Consider the following 19,646-nt stretch of genomic DNA (forward strand, 5'->3'; position numbering starts at 1 on the left):
AAAGAATATATTATCTCATTATTTCATCCATTACTGAAAACAGCTAAACTGTATTACCTCTCAGTGTATTCTGACAAATAAGAGAGTCATAAAATTGCGAGAAAATGGATAGGTAGGTGTGGTAAGACAACTAAACTAATACATTCCTCTTGTATATGTGATACATGTGAGTGATAATATGTATGCTAAATGAATTAATACATTTAAAGTTCATCCTAGTGCATGTTACTCTACAGAGGAGGCAAAGGGGATGATAATGAACCTGGAATTCTGTCATGGCGGTCAGTGATGAAGATTTGTTTTACTGCAAGGGGGATTAACACCTATGAATACCTGCTGTATCAGCCACCATAAGCACTTTATATGTTTTAAAATCACTGACCATGAGATAGTTATTTATCTCCATTTTGTAGTTGGAAACTGAAATCCAAGGGTTTAAATGCGGCTGAGTCAGAATTCAAATGCAGGTCCCTGATTCCGTTGTCCTGTACTTTCCACTGTATCATCCTGCCTTCCCAAGTGACTTTACAAGCATTTTGTTCCCCTTAGTTTTTCCTTGAGGATGTTCTAAATAGATTTTGTAGAAAGTCAATACCCTTGATTTTTCATTCTCAAGAACTGTGGTCTTTTCAAATAACAAGATTAAGGATGAAAGCAAACATCACTTTGTTAAAATGAGAGTCCTAACCTGTGTTGAAGTGAATGGAAATGGGTTAAATGCTATTAATTGCCTTGAATTGCTATGAGTTGCCTCCTTCCTTTACAGAAGGTGCCTAGTAGGGACTTTGAACTGAAGCTCTAATGGAAATGCCCTCCTGTCGTTGTAGAGATTGTGCTTTTGTCTTTCTGTGATGGGAATTACTTCACGTGCTCTCTCTCCTCACCAGAATCCCTCCCTGTAAGGGTGTAAGTGAGGAAACCCAGAAGGCACTGGACCGCTCTCTCCTCGATTGCACTTTCCGATTGCAAGGTAGAAATAACCGCACGTGGGTGGCAGAGTTAGTGTTCGCAAATTGTCCGCTTAATGGCACTTCTACCAGGGAACAAGGTGAGATGCTTCACACACTTTGTCTTTGTATATTTCTGGGCCTTTTTTCATACTGATTGCTATTAATTTCTCTCTTAACCCTGTAGGACCATCCCGGCATGTTTATCTAACATATGAAAACCTGTTGTCTGAACCCGTTGGTGGTAGGAAAGTGGTGGAAATGTTCCTTAATGACTGGAATAGCATTGCACGATTATATGAGTGTGTGTTGGAATTTGCACGTTCTCTACCAGGTACGTGTGATAATCTTCCTTCTGGGGGGGGGGGGGGGAAGCATCTCCCCTTTTTTAAACAAGTAAAACATGCACTATTGTTTAAAAAAAAAAAGCAAAAATATATCTAATGAGAAATAAGTTTCTCTTTTAACTTAGGCTTCAGTTTCCTTCCCTCAGAGACAACCACTGTTAATTATGTCTCCAGAAATTTTTACACATGGGTATACCCGTGTATTAGAGGCCCGGTACACACGGGTGGGAGGGATCCCTCAGCCCAGCCTGCACCCTCTTCAATCCGGGACACCTCGGGGGATGTCTGACTGCCAGTTTAGGCCCGATCCCGCAGTCAGACAACCCTCTTGCAATCTGGGACCGCTGGCTCTTAACCGCTCGCCTGCCTGCCAACCTGATCGCCCCTAACCGCTCTCCCCTGCTGGCCTGATTGCTCCTAACCGCCTCTGCCTGCCGGCCTGATCGCCCCTAACTGCTTTCTCCTGCCGGCCTGATCACCCCTAACTACTCTGCCTGCCTGATCACCCCTAACCCCTCTGCCTGCCTGCCTGATCACCCCTAACTGCTCTCTCCTGCCGGCCTGATCGCCCCTAACCACTCTCTCCTACCGGCCTGATCACCCCTAACCACTCTCCCCTGCTAGCCTGATCGCCCCTAAACGCCTCTGCCTCAGCCCCCACCACTGTGGCTTTGTCCGGAAGGATGTCCGGAAGACGTCCTGTCTATCCAGTCTAATTAGCATATTACCCTTTTATTAGTATAGATTATAATAATAGTTAATACTTAGAGAGTTTACTATGTGCCATACAATGTAATAAACAGTTTGCTTATATTAACTTGTCATAATCAATCACTGTATGAGGTGGGTAAGTTAGTCTTCATTTTATAATTGAAAAAAACAAGTCACAGAGACTTAAGAAACTTGTTGATGGTCACATCGCTAGTAAATGGCTGAGCTGGAATTGAAGCCTCTGACCACTATGCTATTGCTTCAGTATATCTCCACCCCTGCCCAGGCCCCCTCGTGTAGAAATGGAAATGGAAGGACGCCTACTTTCTATTTATGCTGTTGCTTTCTTTTTTTACTAAATTACACGTTTTAGAGACTTTTTGATCAAGGAATATAATATTGCCAAAATACCCTCCTTTTCAAATATATATTTTTCATTTTGCATGTGTAATCTTAATCTCCTTTTTGTTTCCTTTCTATTTAGACATACCTGCTCATCTAAATATTTTCTCAGAAGTTCGTGTTTATAATTATCGAAAACTTATCTTGTGTTACGGAACCACCAAAGGAAGCTCAGTAAGTGTCTGAATTAATTAAAACTGAAGTTCCTCTCATCGATCTTGTAAAAAGCAAGAATTCAACAATTATGAAAACTGCCTTGAAATAATTGGGGGCTCAAGTAGAAATTAGGGATAAATGGTAAAATTTAAATACTTGGTTGATATAAATATAGTGTACTATAATGTTTAACTCTTTTAAATTGAAAACAAAAATTATACCCTCTTTGATGGGTATATAATCTTGAGTTTTAGACACGATAATGTACTTTTAGTTTTTGCATTTTGTTCTTAACTGATTTCAAATCTGCTTAGCAATGTGATTACTGTGATGAAGTTCACATATGAGCTTGAACATATGGTATGTCTACTTTTGGTCATGTGATAATGAACATTGTTTGATCTTATCTTGCTTTTTAAGGTATTCCCCATAATTCATAGTTTTTGCTGATGGTTTTTTTCCTACCTCACATGTAAAGCCCTAGAAATTTAGTATGAAAATTCAGCCAGCTGCCTTCTTTCTGCACTCTCCACATCAAGTAATATCAGAAATTACTTGCGTGTTTAAAAATCTGTTAACGAAGGCATCTGTGTTGGGGTGGCTTCCTTTCTCTTTATGACTGTGTGCACCTAGAGGGTGACTCTCCTTCAGCTCAGGGAAAAGTGAACATTAGAAACACCATTGGTCATTTTTAAGTAAGTTTTAAATAAAGTTTAATTAAGTGTTTTCTTTATCACCCTCTCTTTCTGTTTTATTTAGAAGTGGGCCATCTAACATGCTCAGCAAATGCACTAGTCCTTAGTGACAGCACGCCGGGAATTTAGAGAGTCCAGTCTTAGGAGTTGCTTTCAGAAAAGATCTCATTTAGATCTTTGAAATTCTGCCTTACTGTTGAAACGTTTTTTCGACTACTTGAATCTTTTACTCTCTCAGTGTCTGAAATGTGTATTCTCTTTGATTTAGATTAGTATCCAATGGAATTCGATACATCAGAAATTCCACATTTCTTTGGGAACTGTTGGTCCAAACTCAGGTTGCAGTAACTGTCACAATACCATTCTCCATCAGCTTCAAGAAATGTTCAACAAAACACCAAATGTGGTTCAGTTGCTACAGGTAATTGAGTTTATTTTCTCTTTAAAAACAAGATTCGGTTAGTATTAGTGACGCGGGTGGGCGTCCGTGTCTTTCATATCTTGCACTTTTCTTGGAGAATTTTCTCTGATTCAAAGTGGACAGAGCGATCCAGTTTGCATTCGCTTCAAGGAAAAGTTTTCTGGGGTGTGTCAGAAGGACATCGTCTCATTTATGTTGGTTCTCCATTGAAAGTTCTGAGGTTTTGGCCTTGTACAGAAGCTGGCTGCGCTCACTGTGCTTGCTCCTCGTAGGTACTGTTCGATACTCAGGCTCCGTTAAACGCCATCAACAAACTCCCCACTGTGCCGATGTTGGGCTTGACCCAGAGAACCAACACTGCCTACCAGTGCTTCTCCATCCTGCCGCAGTCGTCCACCCACATCAGACTGGCCTTCAGGAACATGTACTGCATTGACATCTACTGCCGGAGCCGAGGCGTGGTGGCCATACGGGATGGTGCCTACAGTCTTTTTGATAATAGCAAGCTAGTTGAAGGGTTTTATCCTGCACCAGGACTGAAGGTAACGGACTAAGTGGTACAGCATGAATAAACATAAACGTGATCTCAGACAATTCCTTTGAGGGGGAAATAATGGGGAAAAGCAACAAATTCCTGTCTAAATTTAATAAGCAGCCATGTTAATGCATTATCTCTGCCACTTGACTCGGAAGGAGCTAGAAGTTCTACTAAAGGGTTGTGCCTGTGTACGAGGCGAGAAAATGTCTTTCCCTTTGTTTCCCTACTCTGCTGAGCAAGGTGGAAGATACTGAAGAGAGTCCTGTTTACTGCTCAGAACTTTAAAAGTAGTCTTCATCCTGCTTATTGAGAGGTTTGATATGCCAGTAGAACTAAGGTGCTTTTTTAAAATGTGGGGCCCTGAGCCCTAATCCTTGGAGATTCTGGTGTAACAGCTCAATGGCTTATAATGTAGAGTCAAATAGTTCCGAATGACTTGTTTTTGAAAATTAGTTCCCTGCAACCCTCTCCTGCCATTTGCCCGCTATGTTTTCAACTCTTATATAGTTGATTCTCTTGGTATTTATAGCTTATCTTTAAATAGGTGATTACATTGCTATTTGTTGACTGCTTAGTTGAGGGCATTATCTGATTGTCACGATGAAAGATGAGGATTTAATTCTTTTTTAATGCTTTCCATGTGCTCCTTCCTCGTTCCAGGCTGCTGCTCACAAACACCTCTTCCTTTCCTCCTATTCTTACAATAGGGCTAGATAGCAGTTTGGATTGGGTAATTTTTCGCCTTCATCCTGATTTGCAGAGGTATCTGGTGCTGCCAGTTCCTACGTGTGTTGAGGATCTAGCTGGAAATAGCTTCGCTGCTTGGCTTCCCCCACTGCTTTGCTTCGCATACAGCTCCCTCCCGTTGTTGGTTACCACTCAGCCATCTGCTCTGCAGCCTCCAGGGTTCATTGCTATTTTTTTCTTTTCCCATTCTTTTTTTGTTGTGAGTTATTGCTTTAAAAAATGTTTATAAGCGTTTCATATGCATTATTGGGAGAAGATGAAATGTGTTGTGAATCGTCATCTTTAATTAGAAATTAGACTATGTACTTTTTAATGTTTTTGAGTGATTCTGATAATCGTATGACCTATATTTTTAAAGACTGGGAAGATGAAGAGTATTACAACAAAGAAAAGCTATGCTTGACACAAATTCTGGTAGCCTTTGATGCCATATCTTATAAACAAGGCTGGTCCATTCTTGATGATTCAAGATTAAGTCATTAGATATAAAAGAGAAAAGATGGCTTAGTTTCTTTATTCAGTTTTCCTCTCATATTTTCTAGCTTAAAAAGTGAAAACTCTCACTAAGTAGGAAATTTTCCAACATACAACTTTTGATCCTCTCTCTCCCCCATTTTTGCTTCAGAAATTAATAAGAAAATATTTTGGCCTATTGTTAAGAAGTGCCAGGGTTTAATTCTTTCTTCAACTCTTTGCTTGCACTATACTTTTTAAACCTTGATGTTGATTTTATTGCGGTGGTTAACAGTTTTCCTCAATATCCCTCCTTCAAGATTATCAATATGTTCTTCAGGTTGTCCTAGTGATAGTGATCATATGTTAAATTTCTATTTCAGAGATACACATGGTATGTTTATTTCTGTTAAAATATTAGAAATAATCTAAAATACCATACTAAAGTTAGGTAAAATAATGTAAATTTTACCTGTTTCTATCCATAGACCTTCCTGAACATGTTTGTTGATAGCAATCAGGATGCTCGGAGAAGGTCTGTAAATGAGGACGATAATCCCCCTTCTCCCATAGGAGGAGATATGATGGATTCTCTAATCTCCCAGCTCCAGCCGCCACCTCAGCAACAGGTAATGTGTAGCTGAAATTCCACACGGCATCCCATTTGTTTAATTTAATAGGTTCTACAGGTGTCTGGGCTTCTTTCTTGTAAGATTTTTTATTTATTTTTAGAGAGAGGAAGGCAGAGGGGGGGAGAGAGAGAACATCTGTGTAAGAGGGAAAAGTTGATCAGCCGCCTCCTGCACTTCCCCCACTGGGGATTGAGCCCGAAACCTGGGTATGTGTCCTGACTGGGAATCGAACTGGCAACCTTTCAGTGCACCGGACGAAGCCCAGCTAACTGAACCACACTGGCCAGGGCTGGGCTTCTTTCTTGAAAGAAAAGGAGATGCGTCCCAGATGACCAGGAAGTGCATATGAAAAAATAGTGCTAGAGGTGACAAGGAGGAGGTTTCCAGCGATGGGAAGTGAATAGTACCAGCAGCAGCATTAACCTCAGACTTGTGCGCTCAGTGATGTCAGTGATGACCCGTGTCATCATCACAGAGGATGTCCAAATGGCTAGTAAGCACAGGAAAGGCGTTCAACGTCATTTGGCATCACAGAAATACAAATCAAAAGTGCAGTGAGATAATACTCCATAGCCACAATAGTGGCTTTAAGAAGAAAAATGATAATCCTTGCCAGCATTTGGTATTAGGAGCAACTGAAACTCACTTATTACTGGAGGCCGTGAGAAATGGTACAAGTAGCTTGCCGTGGGGTTTAGCAGCATTCCAGAGGGCTAAAGATGAACATTATGCAACATATGGCTTAACGATTCTCCTCTTAGGTATATATGCAACAGAAATGCATCAGAAAGCCCTAACTGGTTTGGCTCAGTGGATAGAGCATCAGCCTGCGGACTCAAGCGTCCTAGGTTCGATTCCGATCAAGGGCATGTACCTTGGTTGTGGGCACATTCCCAGTAGGGGCTGTGCAGGAGGCAGCTGATCGATGTTTCTCTCTCATCGATGTTTCTAACTCTCTATCCCTCTCCCTTCCTCTCTGTAAAAAATCAAAATATTTTTTTAAAATGCGTCAAAAAAACAAGAACTTTTATAGCAACATTATTTATCCAAAAAATTGTGAAAAACTCAAATATCTAGCAACAGTAGCATGAGTAGATAAATTGGGGTATATTTATACAATGGAATACTTTACAGAAATGAGAAAGCAAATTATTGCTTCATGCAGCAACATGATGAATTTCACTGCCATAGAGTTGAACAAAAGAAGCCAGATGCCATGTATATAATGAGTACATTCAGTATTTATATGAAATGCAAAACCAAACTTGAGTAATAGAAGTCAAAATAGTGCTTACCTTTGGGGAGGTGATAAAGACAGGGTGTATAAGGGAGGCCTTTGGGGAGGTGATAAAGACAAGGTGTATAAGGGAGGCCTTTGGGGAGGTGATAAAGACAGGGTGTATAAGGGAGGCCTTTGGGGGGATGATAAAGACCAGGTGTATAAGGGAGGCCTTTGGGGAGGTGATAAAGACAAGGTGTATAAGGGGGGCCTTTGGGGAGGTGATAAAGACAAGGTGTATAACGGGGGCCTTTGGGGAGGTGATAAAGACAAGGTGTATAAGGGAGGCCTTTGGGGAGGTGATAAAGACAAGGTGTATAACGGGGGCCTTTGGGGAGGTGATAAAGACAAGGTGTATAAGGGAGGCCTTTGGGGAGGTGATAAAGACAAGGTGTATAAGGGAGGCCTTTGGGGAGGTGATAGAGACAAGGTGTATAAGGGAGGCCTTTGGGGAGGTGATAAAGACATGGTGTATAAGGGGGGCCTTTGGGGAGGTGATAAAGACAAGGTGTATAAGGGGGGCCTTTGGGGAGGTGATAAAGACAAGGTGTATAAGGGAGGCCTTTGGGGAGGTGATAAAGACAAGGTGTATAAGGGGGGCTTTTGGGGAGGTGATAAAGACAAGGTGTATAAGGGGGGCCTTTGGGGTTCTGGCAATCTCTTCAGTGTCTTGATCTGTGTGGTAGTGCGCTTGTAAAAATCCATCCAACTGTACATTAAGATTTGTGCACTTTACTATATGTGATTTGTACCTCAATTTTTACAAAAATAGAGCAGAAAGGATTACATTGTTTTCATTACTGGAGATGAAGGTAAAGGTAAGTAAAGGTCAGGTTGAACTACCATATTTCACTGACTCCAAAACTCCACCAAAGGAAAGAAGCGTTATTTTTTCCGTACTGCCAGTTAAACTAGGACCGATGAAAGGAGCGAAAGCCATCTTGAGGAATATAAGCAATGGCATCGCAAGTTCAGGAATGTGGATGTTGATTTTTTAAAAGTCAGGCGGTTTTTTCAAACCTGTGTTATTGATGTATATTTGGTACATTTTCATGAAGTGTGAAATGGTGTTACTGGAGCTATCTATTGGGGGAAGCCATACACTCATGCTATGGTTGGCCATTTGACAAACATTTCAATTTCTTCTTTTCAGCCATTTCCCAAGCAGCCAGGATCATCAGGCGCTTATCCTCTTACTTCACCTCCTACATCTTACCATAGCACAGTTAGTCCCTCTCCCTCTATGATGCACACACAGTCTCCAGGTAAGGCAGTACTTATTTTCTTGTCGTGTCTCCTTTAAAGCGAAAGTACGCACACACAGAAGCACTGCGCGTGTAGCCTCGGACTTCAGAGAGCACTCCCTTTCTAGTCTGTGGCTACGTCTCTGCCACTCATTCATGATGGCAGGGTTGTGAAATCCGTGTTCGTGATTCAAAGCACTTTAAAAGGTCTGAATTAAATGCTGGTGTTATCACCCAGGGCCAGACTCATGGCACAACTCCAAGAAGTGCTAATCTAATCACATGATCTATGTCAGAATTCTGTTGGCAAACTGAAGCCTGTGGGCCAGGTCCTGCCCTCCACCTGTTCTGTGGATAGTTTCGTTGGAATGCAGCCACACCGTTCATGTGGTGTCCGAGGCCGCTTTCCCACCACGGCGACCGGCCCTCACAGAAGGTTGGCCAAGCCCTGGTACGTGTGAATGGGGCCCGCCCCGCAGAGCTAGGCAGCGCACAGCCTGCTTGTCCAAGCAAAATGGGTCTGCTGGCAACTCCACCAAGGAAGCGGTAAAATGGCTTGAGAAGGCCAGAGTTTGACTGTTGACCTAACAGGTCATGGGTATCGCCGAAGCTCTGCCAAATGCTGCATGCTGCTGAGGATTGACCCGGGAGCCAGGGGCCAGCCCTGCTCGGGGGCTTTATCACCCAGCAAGGAAGACAGGTGTCAGATTTCTGGGGGACGTGATCGCCTGCCTGCCCATCAGAGATGCCTGGACCACAGATGAAGACTTGGAAGTTGTAGTCATGTCACTGAAGGTCACTGAAGCCCACGTGGGTGGGTGAGCTTAGCCCGAGAAGGAGCGGCCAAGAGAACAAGAAGGAAAACAGGAGACACAGGGCATGGAACCCAAGGAGAGTGTTTTAAAAATATATATATTTTTATTGATTTCAAATAGGACGGGAGAGAGAAACATCAGTGACGAGATAGAATCATTGATGGGCTATCTCCTGTACGCCCCCTAATGGAGATCGAGCCCGCAATCCGGGCATATGCCCTTGACCAGAATCAAACCCGGGACCCTTCAGTCCGCAGGCCAATGCTCTATCCACTGAGCCAAATCAGCTAGGGCAGGAGAGTGTTTTTCTAGGATAGAGTTGAGACTGGTTTTGCATAGAAGGTAGGAGAAATGATTATTTTGAAATAATGATAACAGCAGACAGGAATATATAGTACTTAGTCTGTGCCAAGCCCCATTCTAAGCACTTTACCCTGTAATCACTTGTCCAGGTCACACAGCTAAATAAGTAAAATAACAAAGGTTAAGCAAGTTGATGATCAACATGTCTATTGAATGTAACGCATTGCACTAGGTATTATAGGACATGGAAATGTGAAATTCTCTTAGACGTAGAGAATTTGAAACTTGATGATATTGAGGATAGTTATGGTAAAGTAGCAAGTATTTTAGTGTTGCATTTATTCATAGTTTTGGTAGCCATAGTCCCCCTTTCATAATTCTAAGTTAAAACTAGTCCTGTGGCTAAATACCATTTTTAAGCTCATGTCTCCCTTTTTTTTCGTATCTCCTATCTAGGCCTTACCCTGGAATTCAAGTCCTGTATTTCCAGCTGTCTATTCAACATTTCCATTTAGCTGTCTAGTCAACATCTGAAACTCACCAACCCACCCCTCCTCCCCACCCCAAATTGCTCCTCCCACAAGCTCCCCTCTCAGTAAATGGCAGCCCCTTCCTTCCTGCTGCTTGGACCAAAGCTGTTAAAGAGTCATGTTGGATTCCTCTTTCTCTCTCACCCACATTCAGCCCGTTACCGAATGCAGCCAGCTCTATCTTTAGAATTTATCCAGAATCTAACCACTTTTCACCATATCAGCCTGTGCCCTCGCCCAGGTCACTAGCCACCTCTCACCTGGATGACTGCACTTACTGGTTGCGCTGGCCTTGGCCCTGCCCTATAGTCTGTTTTTCACACAGCAGCTAGAGGGATCCTTCTGGAACAGAAGTTAGTTCAGACTCCTCAGCTGCAAACTGCACTGGCTTCCCAGTTCCTTCAGGGTAAACCCTAAGTCCTTTGAGTGGCCTACAAGTCCCAGTGTGATTTAGGACCACCCCTGCCTCTCTGACTTCATATCCCTCAACCCCCCTCCCCCACGCTGTTCCAGCACACTGGCCTCTTCCCTGTTATTTCTAACTGTGGCTGCCTTCACATCCTTTGCACTAGATGTTTGCCTGGAATATCTGAAGCCCTGTATAACCTCACGCCTCTTCCTTCACTTCCTTTGTTTCTCGGCTCACGAGGTCTTCTCTGATTGCGTTACATAAAGAACAGCACCCACCTCCACCACTGCTCAGTATCGCCCCTTACCTCTCCCTGTTTTCTCCATAGCTCTTACCACTCCCTACCTGACACATATTTGTAGTCTTTCACATTCTACTGGCATATAAGTTTCATGACAACAGGAATTTTTATATCTTGTTAACTGCTAATCCCCGGTGCGTACCACGCACAATGCTAGGCATGAAATTGACGTTCAGGCCTAGTTGAATGAGTGGATGGGTGAATAAAGAGTACACTGGATTCTTTTTTTTAAATTAGCCAATATAAGAGCTGGAATTTGGGCCTCATGGAATTGATCTCTTTTTTTCAATAACGAAAGTTGTAGTTTTCCTGTGCGCTACTTAGGGAGCTTTACTACTTATTTCTTTAGTCTGTAGAGTCTTAACTTGGGGTCCTTGGACAGGACATAAGATGTGTCCTGCAAGATCATCTATAATTATTCTCGTTTATTAGGAAATCTGCATGCTGCCAGCTCCCCCAGTGGGGCTTTGAGAGCCCCGTCACCAGCGTCATTTGTTCCAACTCCTCCCCCATCCTCGCATGGACTCTCTATAGGACCAGGGGCCAGCTTTGCTAGTCCACATGGTGAGTCCGTACATGGAACCTGCTGTAGCACAAGAGTTTGCCGTGGAAGTAGTTTTTGTTACATAAATTATTTTCTTTTTGCAAAATGAGCACTTGTTTATTGGGGAAATAGCAAAAGAAAATCAATTTTTCCTAGCCACACCATGCAGAGACCGACCAGTTTTGTCTGCATTGGACTCGCTCCCTCTCCCTCGCTCTTCCGGTCACACACCCCTGCTTGCCTACCTGCTCGAGTCTCTTGCTTGCTCTCTACCCATCCATCTTCTTGTCTCCTGCCTCAAACATATCCCCCCACACCCCAAAATTGGGACCCTACCCTTTATGTTATGCTGAGACAACTTTTTTCACTAATTAATTCAAAAGTCCTATTTCAGATTGGTTCAAATCAATAAAGAATAGAAGAAGTAGCCAGTGGAGTGTTTCCTTCTGTTCCACGAGCCACCTAGTTCCTCCTCCCACGGGCATTTAGCTGGTGTCATTCATTTCTTCTTGTTCTCGCAGATGTTTTATGCATAAATAAGCAAATACGGGTTTTACGCACATAGCAGACAGCATATTGCACGTGGTGTTCAGTTCCTTACTTTTTTCACTTAAATATATCATGACTACCATTCCTCAGATTTGACAGCTGTGTAGCACTGGAGATTTTTGCTCTTTACTATTAATATTTGCGGCAACATTTCTGGCAATAAGAACTCTACATTGTCATACCAAATGGCTTCATAGTATTCCCTTACCTGGGCATACCATATTTAACTGCTCTCCTATTATGATATGTTTAGAATGTTTCCATTTTTTCACAAGTAAAAGTGGTGTCGTGTCTGCTCGCATGATTATTTCCTTAGGTAAGTTCCTAGAAGTGGAATTGCTGCCTCAAAGGGTTTGAGAAATTCTAAAGCTTTTAAAGCATATTACCGATTGCTCACCCAGAAGCCTGTACCAATTTCCTCTAGTATCAGACTAGAATGTCTGTTTTCCTGCATCATTGCCAACACAGGGTATTACGATTTTTTAAAACCTTGGTTATTTAGGTAGGTAAAAAATGGTACCTTGTTGCTCAATGTGTGCTGCTTATTTTATGTGTGCCAGTTATATCCTTTTCCTGTGTTCTTATGTTTGTTTGTTTTTATCACTTTGTAAGACGTCTAAGTAAGGACCATTTATTCTCTGGTATTTGGTGGAAGTATTTTTTTCAGTTTGTCATTTGGTTACAAAGTGGTGTAACCCTGCAGGGTGAATTGAAATACCCAATTGTCCAGGAAGTCGCTGATTTCAAAACATTATTCTTTGGTTCATTTCTTAGTCCATGTCACCTTTACTAAATAAAGAAAATGGAAAATTTCCCTCTCCTCAGCCTCCTCTGAGTAGAATGAAAATATAATCTGTCAGGTTTAGTTTAAAAATGTAAAATTTCTTTCCTTAACGGAGCTTTGAGATTTTTTTTGCTTAATATTTTCAAACCTATAGAAGATTGTTCTGTGATATAAATTGTTATGTATTCTACATCTTGAAGTTCGCGTGAAGGTAAATTTTATTCTTTTTCCGTCTTTTTATCTAATTTTTATATCATTAAAAAGTACATGAACTACACAAAATATTCAGATGTGCCGTGTTAATACCATGTAAAGTGTAAGCATTTAAATGTTGTCAAGTACTTTTCAGATATTAAAATGCAGACTTTGAAAACCATGTATTTACTTGTTTCCAGGAGCCCTGGACCCCAGTTCTCCGTACACTATGGTGTCACCAAGTGGACGAGCAGGGAACTGGCCAGGGTCTCCTCAAGTGTCTGGCCCCTCACCAGCAACACGGTTACCTGGGATGTCACCAGCCAACCCATCACTACATTCTCCAGTTCCAGACGCTTCTCATTCCCCTCGAGCTGGAACAAGTGAGTGTAATCAACACGTTTATGTCTGCTTTCAGTATAACCAACGAATGACCTATTTTATTCCATCCTCACATTTGAAGATCATGATCTACTTGTTGAATGGGGTTACTTAATAACTTCAACCTTTGTCCATTTAGTAAATCGGTGGTAATAATAGTTCATTGCCAAAGTCAGACATCATGTAAGAAAGGGAAATGTTTCTTCCAGAAGTTTTTTGAGTTGAGACCCCAGTTATGACTGCTACCCTAGCTACAACACTAGACCTTAAAAAGATCCCTAAAGGCATCTGACAAGATTATGCGATTTAACACAGAAGAAAAGAATTGTACAAAATGCTAGCTAGCTTTTGCTTCTCGACTCTGAGTGGCTTAAAACAGCAGTCCTCTTTGCTCACCGTTCTGCAGTGTGGCAGTTTGGGCTGAGGCCAGCTGGGTAGTTCTCCCAGGCTCTGCTGGGCTCACTCATGCGTCTGTAGTCAGCTCCTGGGTTGGCTGGGCTTAGCTGATTTAAGGTGACCCCAGCGATGTGGCTTCTCTCTGCTCCAGATGGTCTCATACTTGATCATGGCTTGTTTACCTGGTGGCTGGACAGGGAGCTCCAAGAGAGTGAGTGAAAGCCTGGGCTTGCAACCAGCACGGCCTCCCTTCCACTGCATTCTGTTGGCCACAGCAGGTCACAGAGCCAACCCAGAGTCCACGGAGCAACAGACTCCACTTCTTGATGGGGCTGCTGCAAAGTCTCATTGCAGGGACCTGGCCGCAGGAAGAACGGTGGCCATTTTTGCTAACAGGAAGCTCATATATGATTGCTACACTACAAGGAGTAATTAAACAGTACAGATTGCTATAGAATAGCAAAGATCTGTACCAGAAACAAAGCAGAAAGCAATGAGATAATATGTCTTTATAAGTGAAATGACTTTTTCCTTCCCTAAAGGTTCTCAAACGATGCCAACAAACATGCCCCCACCTCGCAAACTACCTCAGCGCTCCTGGGCAGCCTCCATACCCACCATCCTCACTCACAGTGCCTTGAACATTTTGCTGCTGCCCTCCCCGACGCCAGGCCTCGTGCCTGGCCTGGCTGGTAGCTACCTTTGTTCTCCGCTTGAAAGATTCCTCGGATCGGTCATCATGAGAAGACACCTTCAAAGAATTATCCAGCAGGAAACGGTATGGCCACCTAGTGAACTAACTCACAAGTGGGGATTGTCAAAGGCAGAATAGGATCGGAACTAAAGTGACATTCCCTCCCCTCCTTTAACCAGCTTGTTAGAGTTATGCTTTGCACTGTTTTCTTTTCCCTTCTAACATATTCCTTCATTTTACCATTTGCCCTGCTGTGGCTCACATGGATCTGGAGGCAGGTCTGCTCAGTACCATAGGACATGTGTGCCCCGGAGCAGGCTTTGCAGAGAGCAGCCTAGGAGTGGCTCTTGTCCTCGAATGCTTTGCGGGCAGGCTCGCTTTGAACCGGAGTCTCCATTGAAAAAAATGACTTAAGATCACAGGGACGAAATCTATTTTTCAAATACACGAGCCATTGAATGGATTTAAAACCCTGACCGAAAAGGCCTTCTAACCTGTCCTGTGGCGATGCCCTCAGGAGATGGCTCAGAGTTGAGAGCACCTGTTCCCGAGTCCAGCTGCCTGGGTTTGTGGCCAGGCCAAGCCACCTGCTAGCAAGAGCTTGGCTAGTTCTTCCCCTTTCTGGTGATGGTAGGTCATGGTATCTGCCTAACTCAGAACAGTTGTGGGAACTGGAGATATTTCATAAAAAGCTCGTAGCATAATGTCTTGGTATTCAGTACATATTAGTTACTTACAATTATTATTGTTGATGTACATATGATAATGAGGTGGTCGTCAGAATGGTGAATGGTGAAAATATCCACTCAAGGGGTGGCACCACACTATTTTGCAGCCTTTATATTCAGATTTGAAAAAAATAAAGGTTTTAACAAGTTGAATAAATTAGCATTTAAAATGGTAATCATCAGACCTGTGATCTAGGCTCACCTCTGCCACTTAAAAGCCATGTAAGTGTTCAGCTCTTTAAAACTCGTGCTCATTTGTGTAATCAACGTATTAGTCTAGAGCAGAGGTCAGTAAACTATGTGCCTGGAGGCAAGTCCTGCCCACCACCTATTTTTGCAAATAAAGGTTCGTGGGAACACAGCCACGCCCACTCAATACATACCATCTACGTCTGCTTTCAGCTACAGTGGCATCATTGAGTGGTTGTAACAGAGACCATATAGCCTAAAATATTTACCAACCCCTGGGCTAGCAGAGGTCCCAGTCCGGATCTATTTCCCCCCCCCCCCCCCCCCCCCCAATGTGCCAGTTTTATTGTTATTGTGGAAAATTTTAAGCTGGTAAAAAGTAGAGAGAGTTGGATAATGAACCTGTCTTTTCTCATCACCCGCCTTCAGCAGTGAACTCATACCAATATTGTTTCACTTAGGGTCCCCCCCAGATTGTTTGATAGCAAATTCCAGACATCATTTCATCCAAATACAGTTCTTTATTATCAGCTATGGTTGGTGTCCAGATTGCTTTCCCAAGTTATCACTCTTTTTGCAGTTTGAATCAGAACCCAAACTAGTTCTGTTTGTTTGTTTTAATACGGTTTTTTTTTTGTGTTTTTTTTTTCAGAGAGAGAGGAAGGGAGAGGGAGAGAAACATCAATAAGAGAGAGAAAAACATCTATCAGCTGCCTCCTGCACACCCCCTACTGGGGGTTGAGCCCACAACGTGGGCATGGGCCCTGACTGGGAATCAAACCAGCAACTTCTTGGTGCGTGGGATAATGCTCAACCAATTGAACCATACCGGCTGGGCCCCAAACTACTTTTTAAGTCCCTTTCAAACTGTAGGTTCCCCTTCCATTTCTTCTTACATAATTTATTTGCTGGAAGAAACCATATCATTGTCCTGTAGAGTTTCTCAGTCTGGATTTTGCTGATTGCATCATTTTAGAATCATTTAACATGTTCTTTTGACCCCTATAGATCTATAATATGGATCAGTCCTGTGGATCTAAGTGCTGAATTCAGCCTCAAGTTGGTTCTTGTTTTGCAAGAATATTTCCTAGGTGGTGTTAAGCTCTTCCATCGAGACACGTGATGTCTGATTGCCTCTCTGGGGGTTGGGGGGGGGGGTGGTGGTTTAGGTGCTCAGCCTAGATACCTCTGTTTTGGAATAGGTGTCAACTGAGTTGTTTTTCTTTTGAAACAGTAAACAGTTCCCTGGGCAACATTTCACTTTCTCTTTGTCTTACATACTGTCTTTTTTTTTTTTTTTTTTTACATATTGTTTTGCATGCTAATTTGATGCATCCTTGTTTTGCAGCTTCAGCTGATAAATTCCAATGAGCCTGGGGTGATCATGTTTAAGACGGATGCGCTGAAATGCCGAGTAGCCCTGAGTCCCAAAACCAACCAAACACTTCAGCTGAAAGTGACACCTGAGAACGCAGGACAGTGGAAGCCTGACGAACTTCAAGTTTTAGAGAAATTCTTTGAAACAAGAGTAGGTGTTTATGAATGCATCATTTTAGTGTCATCAGCGAAACAGAAGAGTCAAGGTCAAATGAAGAGTAACCTGCTTTATTTATCCCTACAGGTTGCCGGACCGCCATTTAAAGCCAATACATTAATAGCCTTCACCAAGCTATTAGGAGCTCCTACACACATCCTCAGAGACTGTGTGCATATTATGAAACTGGAGCTGGTAAGTTACAGAGAAACACCAACTTTTATAGCCAGCTCTTTGAGGAGGTTGCATTTGGTGGGAGCAGGGTTTATTGGTTTTTACCTGTTTAGGCACTTGTATTTTTCTCTTATATTCTTCTTAATTTCTCACTTAAATTTTATATGTTTTGAATAGGCAACACAGTCCTCCTCTTGCGTCTTTTGAATTTAGAACAAGGTGATTCAGTGGGCAATTTCCCATCCATCCCTGTCCAGCCATGTAGACCTCCTTCCCACAGGCAACCCGAGTTACCAATGGCTTATCTCTTATGAAAGCAAATATATTTAATACACTGTTCCTACTCCTGGATAATGAAATAACCCTCTCATGGTTTCTTCTAATACTGTATGGACTCATTTTTTAAATTACTTATTTAAATTTCGGATCCATTTTCAATATGTCTGTGTGTCATGTGTGAGGTATGGATCTTAAATTCTTCAGATGCCCCTAATTGCCTTAGTACCATTTATCAAAAAGTCTGTCTTCTCTGGGAGATTTTTAATTCCTCTTCCTTTCTATGAAACTGTACAATTATATCAGTGGCATCCAGGTGGCAGCTGATGATAGGTTTCCAACCTTACATTTAACGCTTTTAGAATTGCTTTGGGTCATTCCAAATACCTCACTTCTTTTTTCAGTTATTAACACAGTTTGTCTAGTTTGTTTTAGGGAAGGAATTGGAACCGAGACTGGGAAGTCTAGGTTGGCACCAGTTAAGAAGGGCCTTGAATGCCAGCTGTTGATCCTTGGAGGGGGTGGGGACAACATGTGTCCCTGCCTGTCACTGAACGTTTGTGAGCTAGAATAGAACCACCCTCCAGAACACTTGGCAGTGCTACAAAGAGGGATGGGGCGAGGCGGCCCCTGGACGGGACCATTAGGGGCCGCGGGGAAGTAACAAAGCCCTGGGCCGGCATCAGTGAGACTAGAGAGAAGGGAACAGGTGCCAGAGACCCTGAGGAAGCAGAATCCGTGGGAATTAATGAAGTGAGTGGGGAGGAGAGGAACACACCCCATAAATCCATAGTGGCCTTTTCAATGAGTAACTTGGTGTATGTCTATTTTTTGAAAACATGCAGGTTATCAACTTGGTTTTGTTGAGTATAAAACAAAATTCTGCCTTAACTTTCCAGACTCCTAATGTTCATAGGACTTTAACTTGATTTTTGATTTTTCCCCCAAACAGTTTCCTGACCAGGCAACACAGCTAAAGTGGAACGTTCAGTTTTGCCTGACGATCCCTCCCAGCGCCCCGCCGATCGCACCTCCTGGGACGCCTGCTGTGGTGCTGAAATCCAAAATGCTCTTTTTTGTAAGTACCCCCGGCATGTGTGCGCAGCTTCTGCAGAGCCGCGTGAGGGTGGTGCAGCAGCTTGTGGCTAAGTGCAGAAATGATCCGTCGCTGCCAAGAATAGGTCCAGATTCCTCGTCAGCTTACACTGCGCGTGACCCTGGTTCCTTTAGTGCCGTGGTCGGCAAACTGCGGCTCTTTGGCCCCTGGAGTGTGGCTCTTCCACAAAATACCCCGGCCTGGGCAAGTCTGTTTTGAAGAAGTGGCATTAGAAGAAGTTTAAAAAATGTGGCTCTCAAAAGAAATTTTAGTCGTTGTCCTGTTATTTGGCTCTGTTGACTAATGGGTTTGCCGACCACTGCTTTAGTGATCACGGAAGGTTATTGAACTCGATCGTTGTGGGACAGTTGCATGTTAATCATAACTGTTTGTTCTTGTCATATTTAATTTTCTTGGCTTCACGTATCTTAACCTGACAGTAAATGGTGGTACCTTTGATAAATTGTAGTCAAATGTTTTCCTTACTTACTGTGTTTTCCTTCTCTTTGCGTGTGTTTTGTGTCTGCAGCTTCAACTGACTCAGAAGACATCGGTCCCTCCCCAAGAGCCTGTTAGTATCATAGTCCCCATCATCTATGACATGGCTTCAGGCACCACCCAGCAGGCAGACATTCCCAGGCAGAACTCTTCTGTTGCTGCTCCCATGATGGTCAGCAACATTCTGAAGAGGTTTGCAGAGATGAACCCACCGCGACAAGGTACATGACCAGTAGATGCTCTTTTGTTGCGTGTGTGTTGTAAGAGTTCTTTTGAGAGATTCCCCTTCTCCCCGCTGCTTCCTCCTTCCCCACCTCCGCCCAGTCCCAGTCCTAGAGCTCCCGTGGCTGTGGCCTCTCAGCGTCTGCCTGTCGCTCTCTTCTGTTCTCACTGGTTCTCTGTTTTCGTCCATGTCTCTGCTGCCTGGACTTCATTTCCGCTAGCGATTTACTGTTGGGACTGACCCAGTTGCTAATGCCAGAAGCTTGTATTTATGGCGCACATTGCCACAATGCCCTAGGTTAGGGTGATAGAATTGTCCCTGGATGTGAATTCCTGCCCCGCCATCGATACCCGCCACTCTGTACACCACCAAGTTGAAATGCATGTTGCTTTCTCATATTTAACGGTTCAGTCATGAAGAGAATAATATCATTCAAAGCTCTGTATCTTCTCAAT

At 43.0% G+C, this 19,646-nt stretch overlaps 1 protein-coding gene across 2 annotated transcripts in view; it reads left to right on the forward strand.

The window, feature by feature from the left end:
- MED14 (mediator complex subunit 14) overlaps positions 1–19,646 on the forward strand; it is a 62,274-nt gene that overhangs the window by 38,197 nt on the left and 4,431 nt on the right. Inside the window, exons 17-30 of one of the 2 annotated variants that reach the window (XM_079765725.1) lie at positions 888–1,048; positions 1,135–1,281; positions 2,490–2,581; positions 3,527–3,679; positions 3,952–4,221; positions 5,906–6,046; positions 8,482–8,593; positions 11,363–11,494; positions 13,203–13,385; positions 14,322–14,557; positions 16,739–16,918; positions 17,012–17,119; positions 18,327–18,452; positions 19,000–19,189. In XM_079765725.1, the coding sequence (XP_079621851.1) occupies positions 888–1,048; positions 1,135–1,281; positions 2,490–2,581; positions 3,527–3,679; positions 3,952–4,221; positions 5,906–6,046; positions 8,482–8,593; positions 11,363–11,494; positions 13,203–13,385; positions 14,322–14,557; positions 16,739–16,918; positions 17,012–17,119; positions 18,327–18,452; positions 19,000–19,189 (2,231 nt within the window). The remainder of the gene's footprint in view (positions 1–887; positions 1,049–1,134; positions 1,282–2,489; positions 2,582–3,526; positions 3,680–3,951; positions 4,222–5,905; positions 6,047–8,481; positions 8,594–11,362; positions 11,495–13,202; positions 13,386–14,321; positions 14,558–16,738; positions 16,919–17,011; positions 17,120–18,326; positions 18,453–18,999; positions 19,190–19,646) is intronic. The other variant, XM_079765726.1, reaches the window with a different exon arrangement.

Source organism: Cnephaeus nilssonii (genome assembly GCF_951640355.1).
Source record: "Cnephaeus nilssonii genome assembly, chromosome: X".
NCBI lineage: Eukaryota > Metazoa > Chordata > Mammalia > Chiroptera > Vespertilionidae > Cnephaeus > Cnephaeus nilssonii.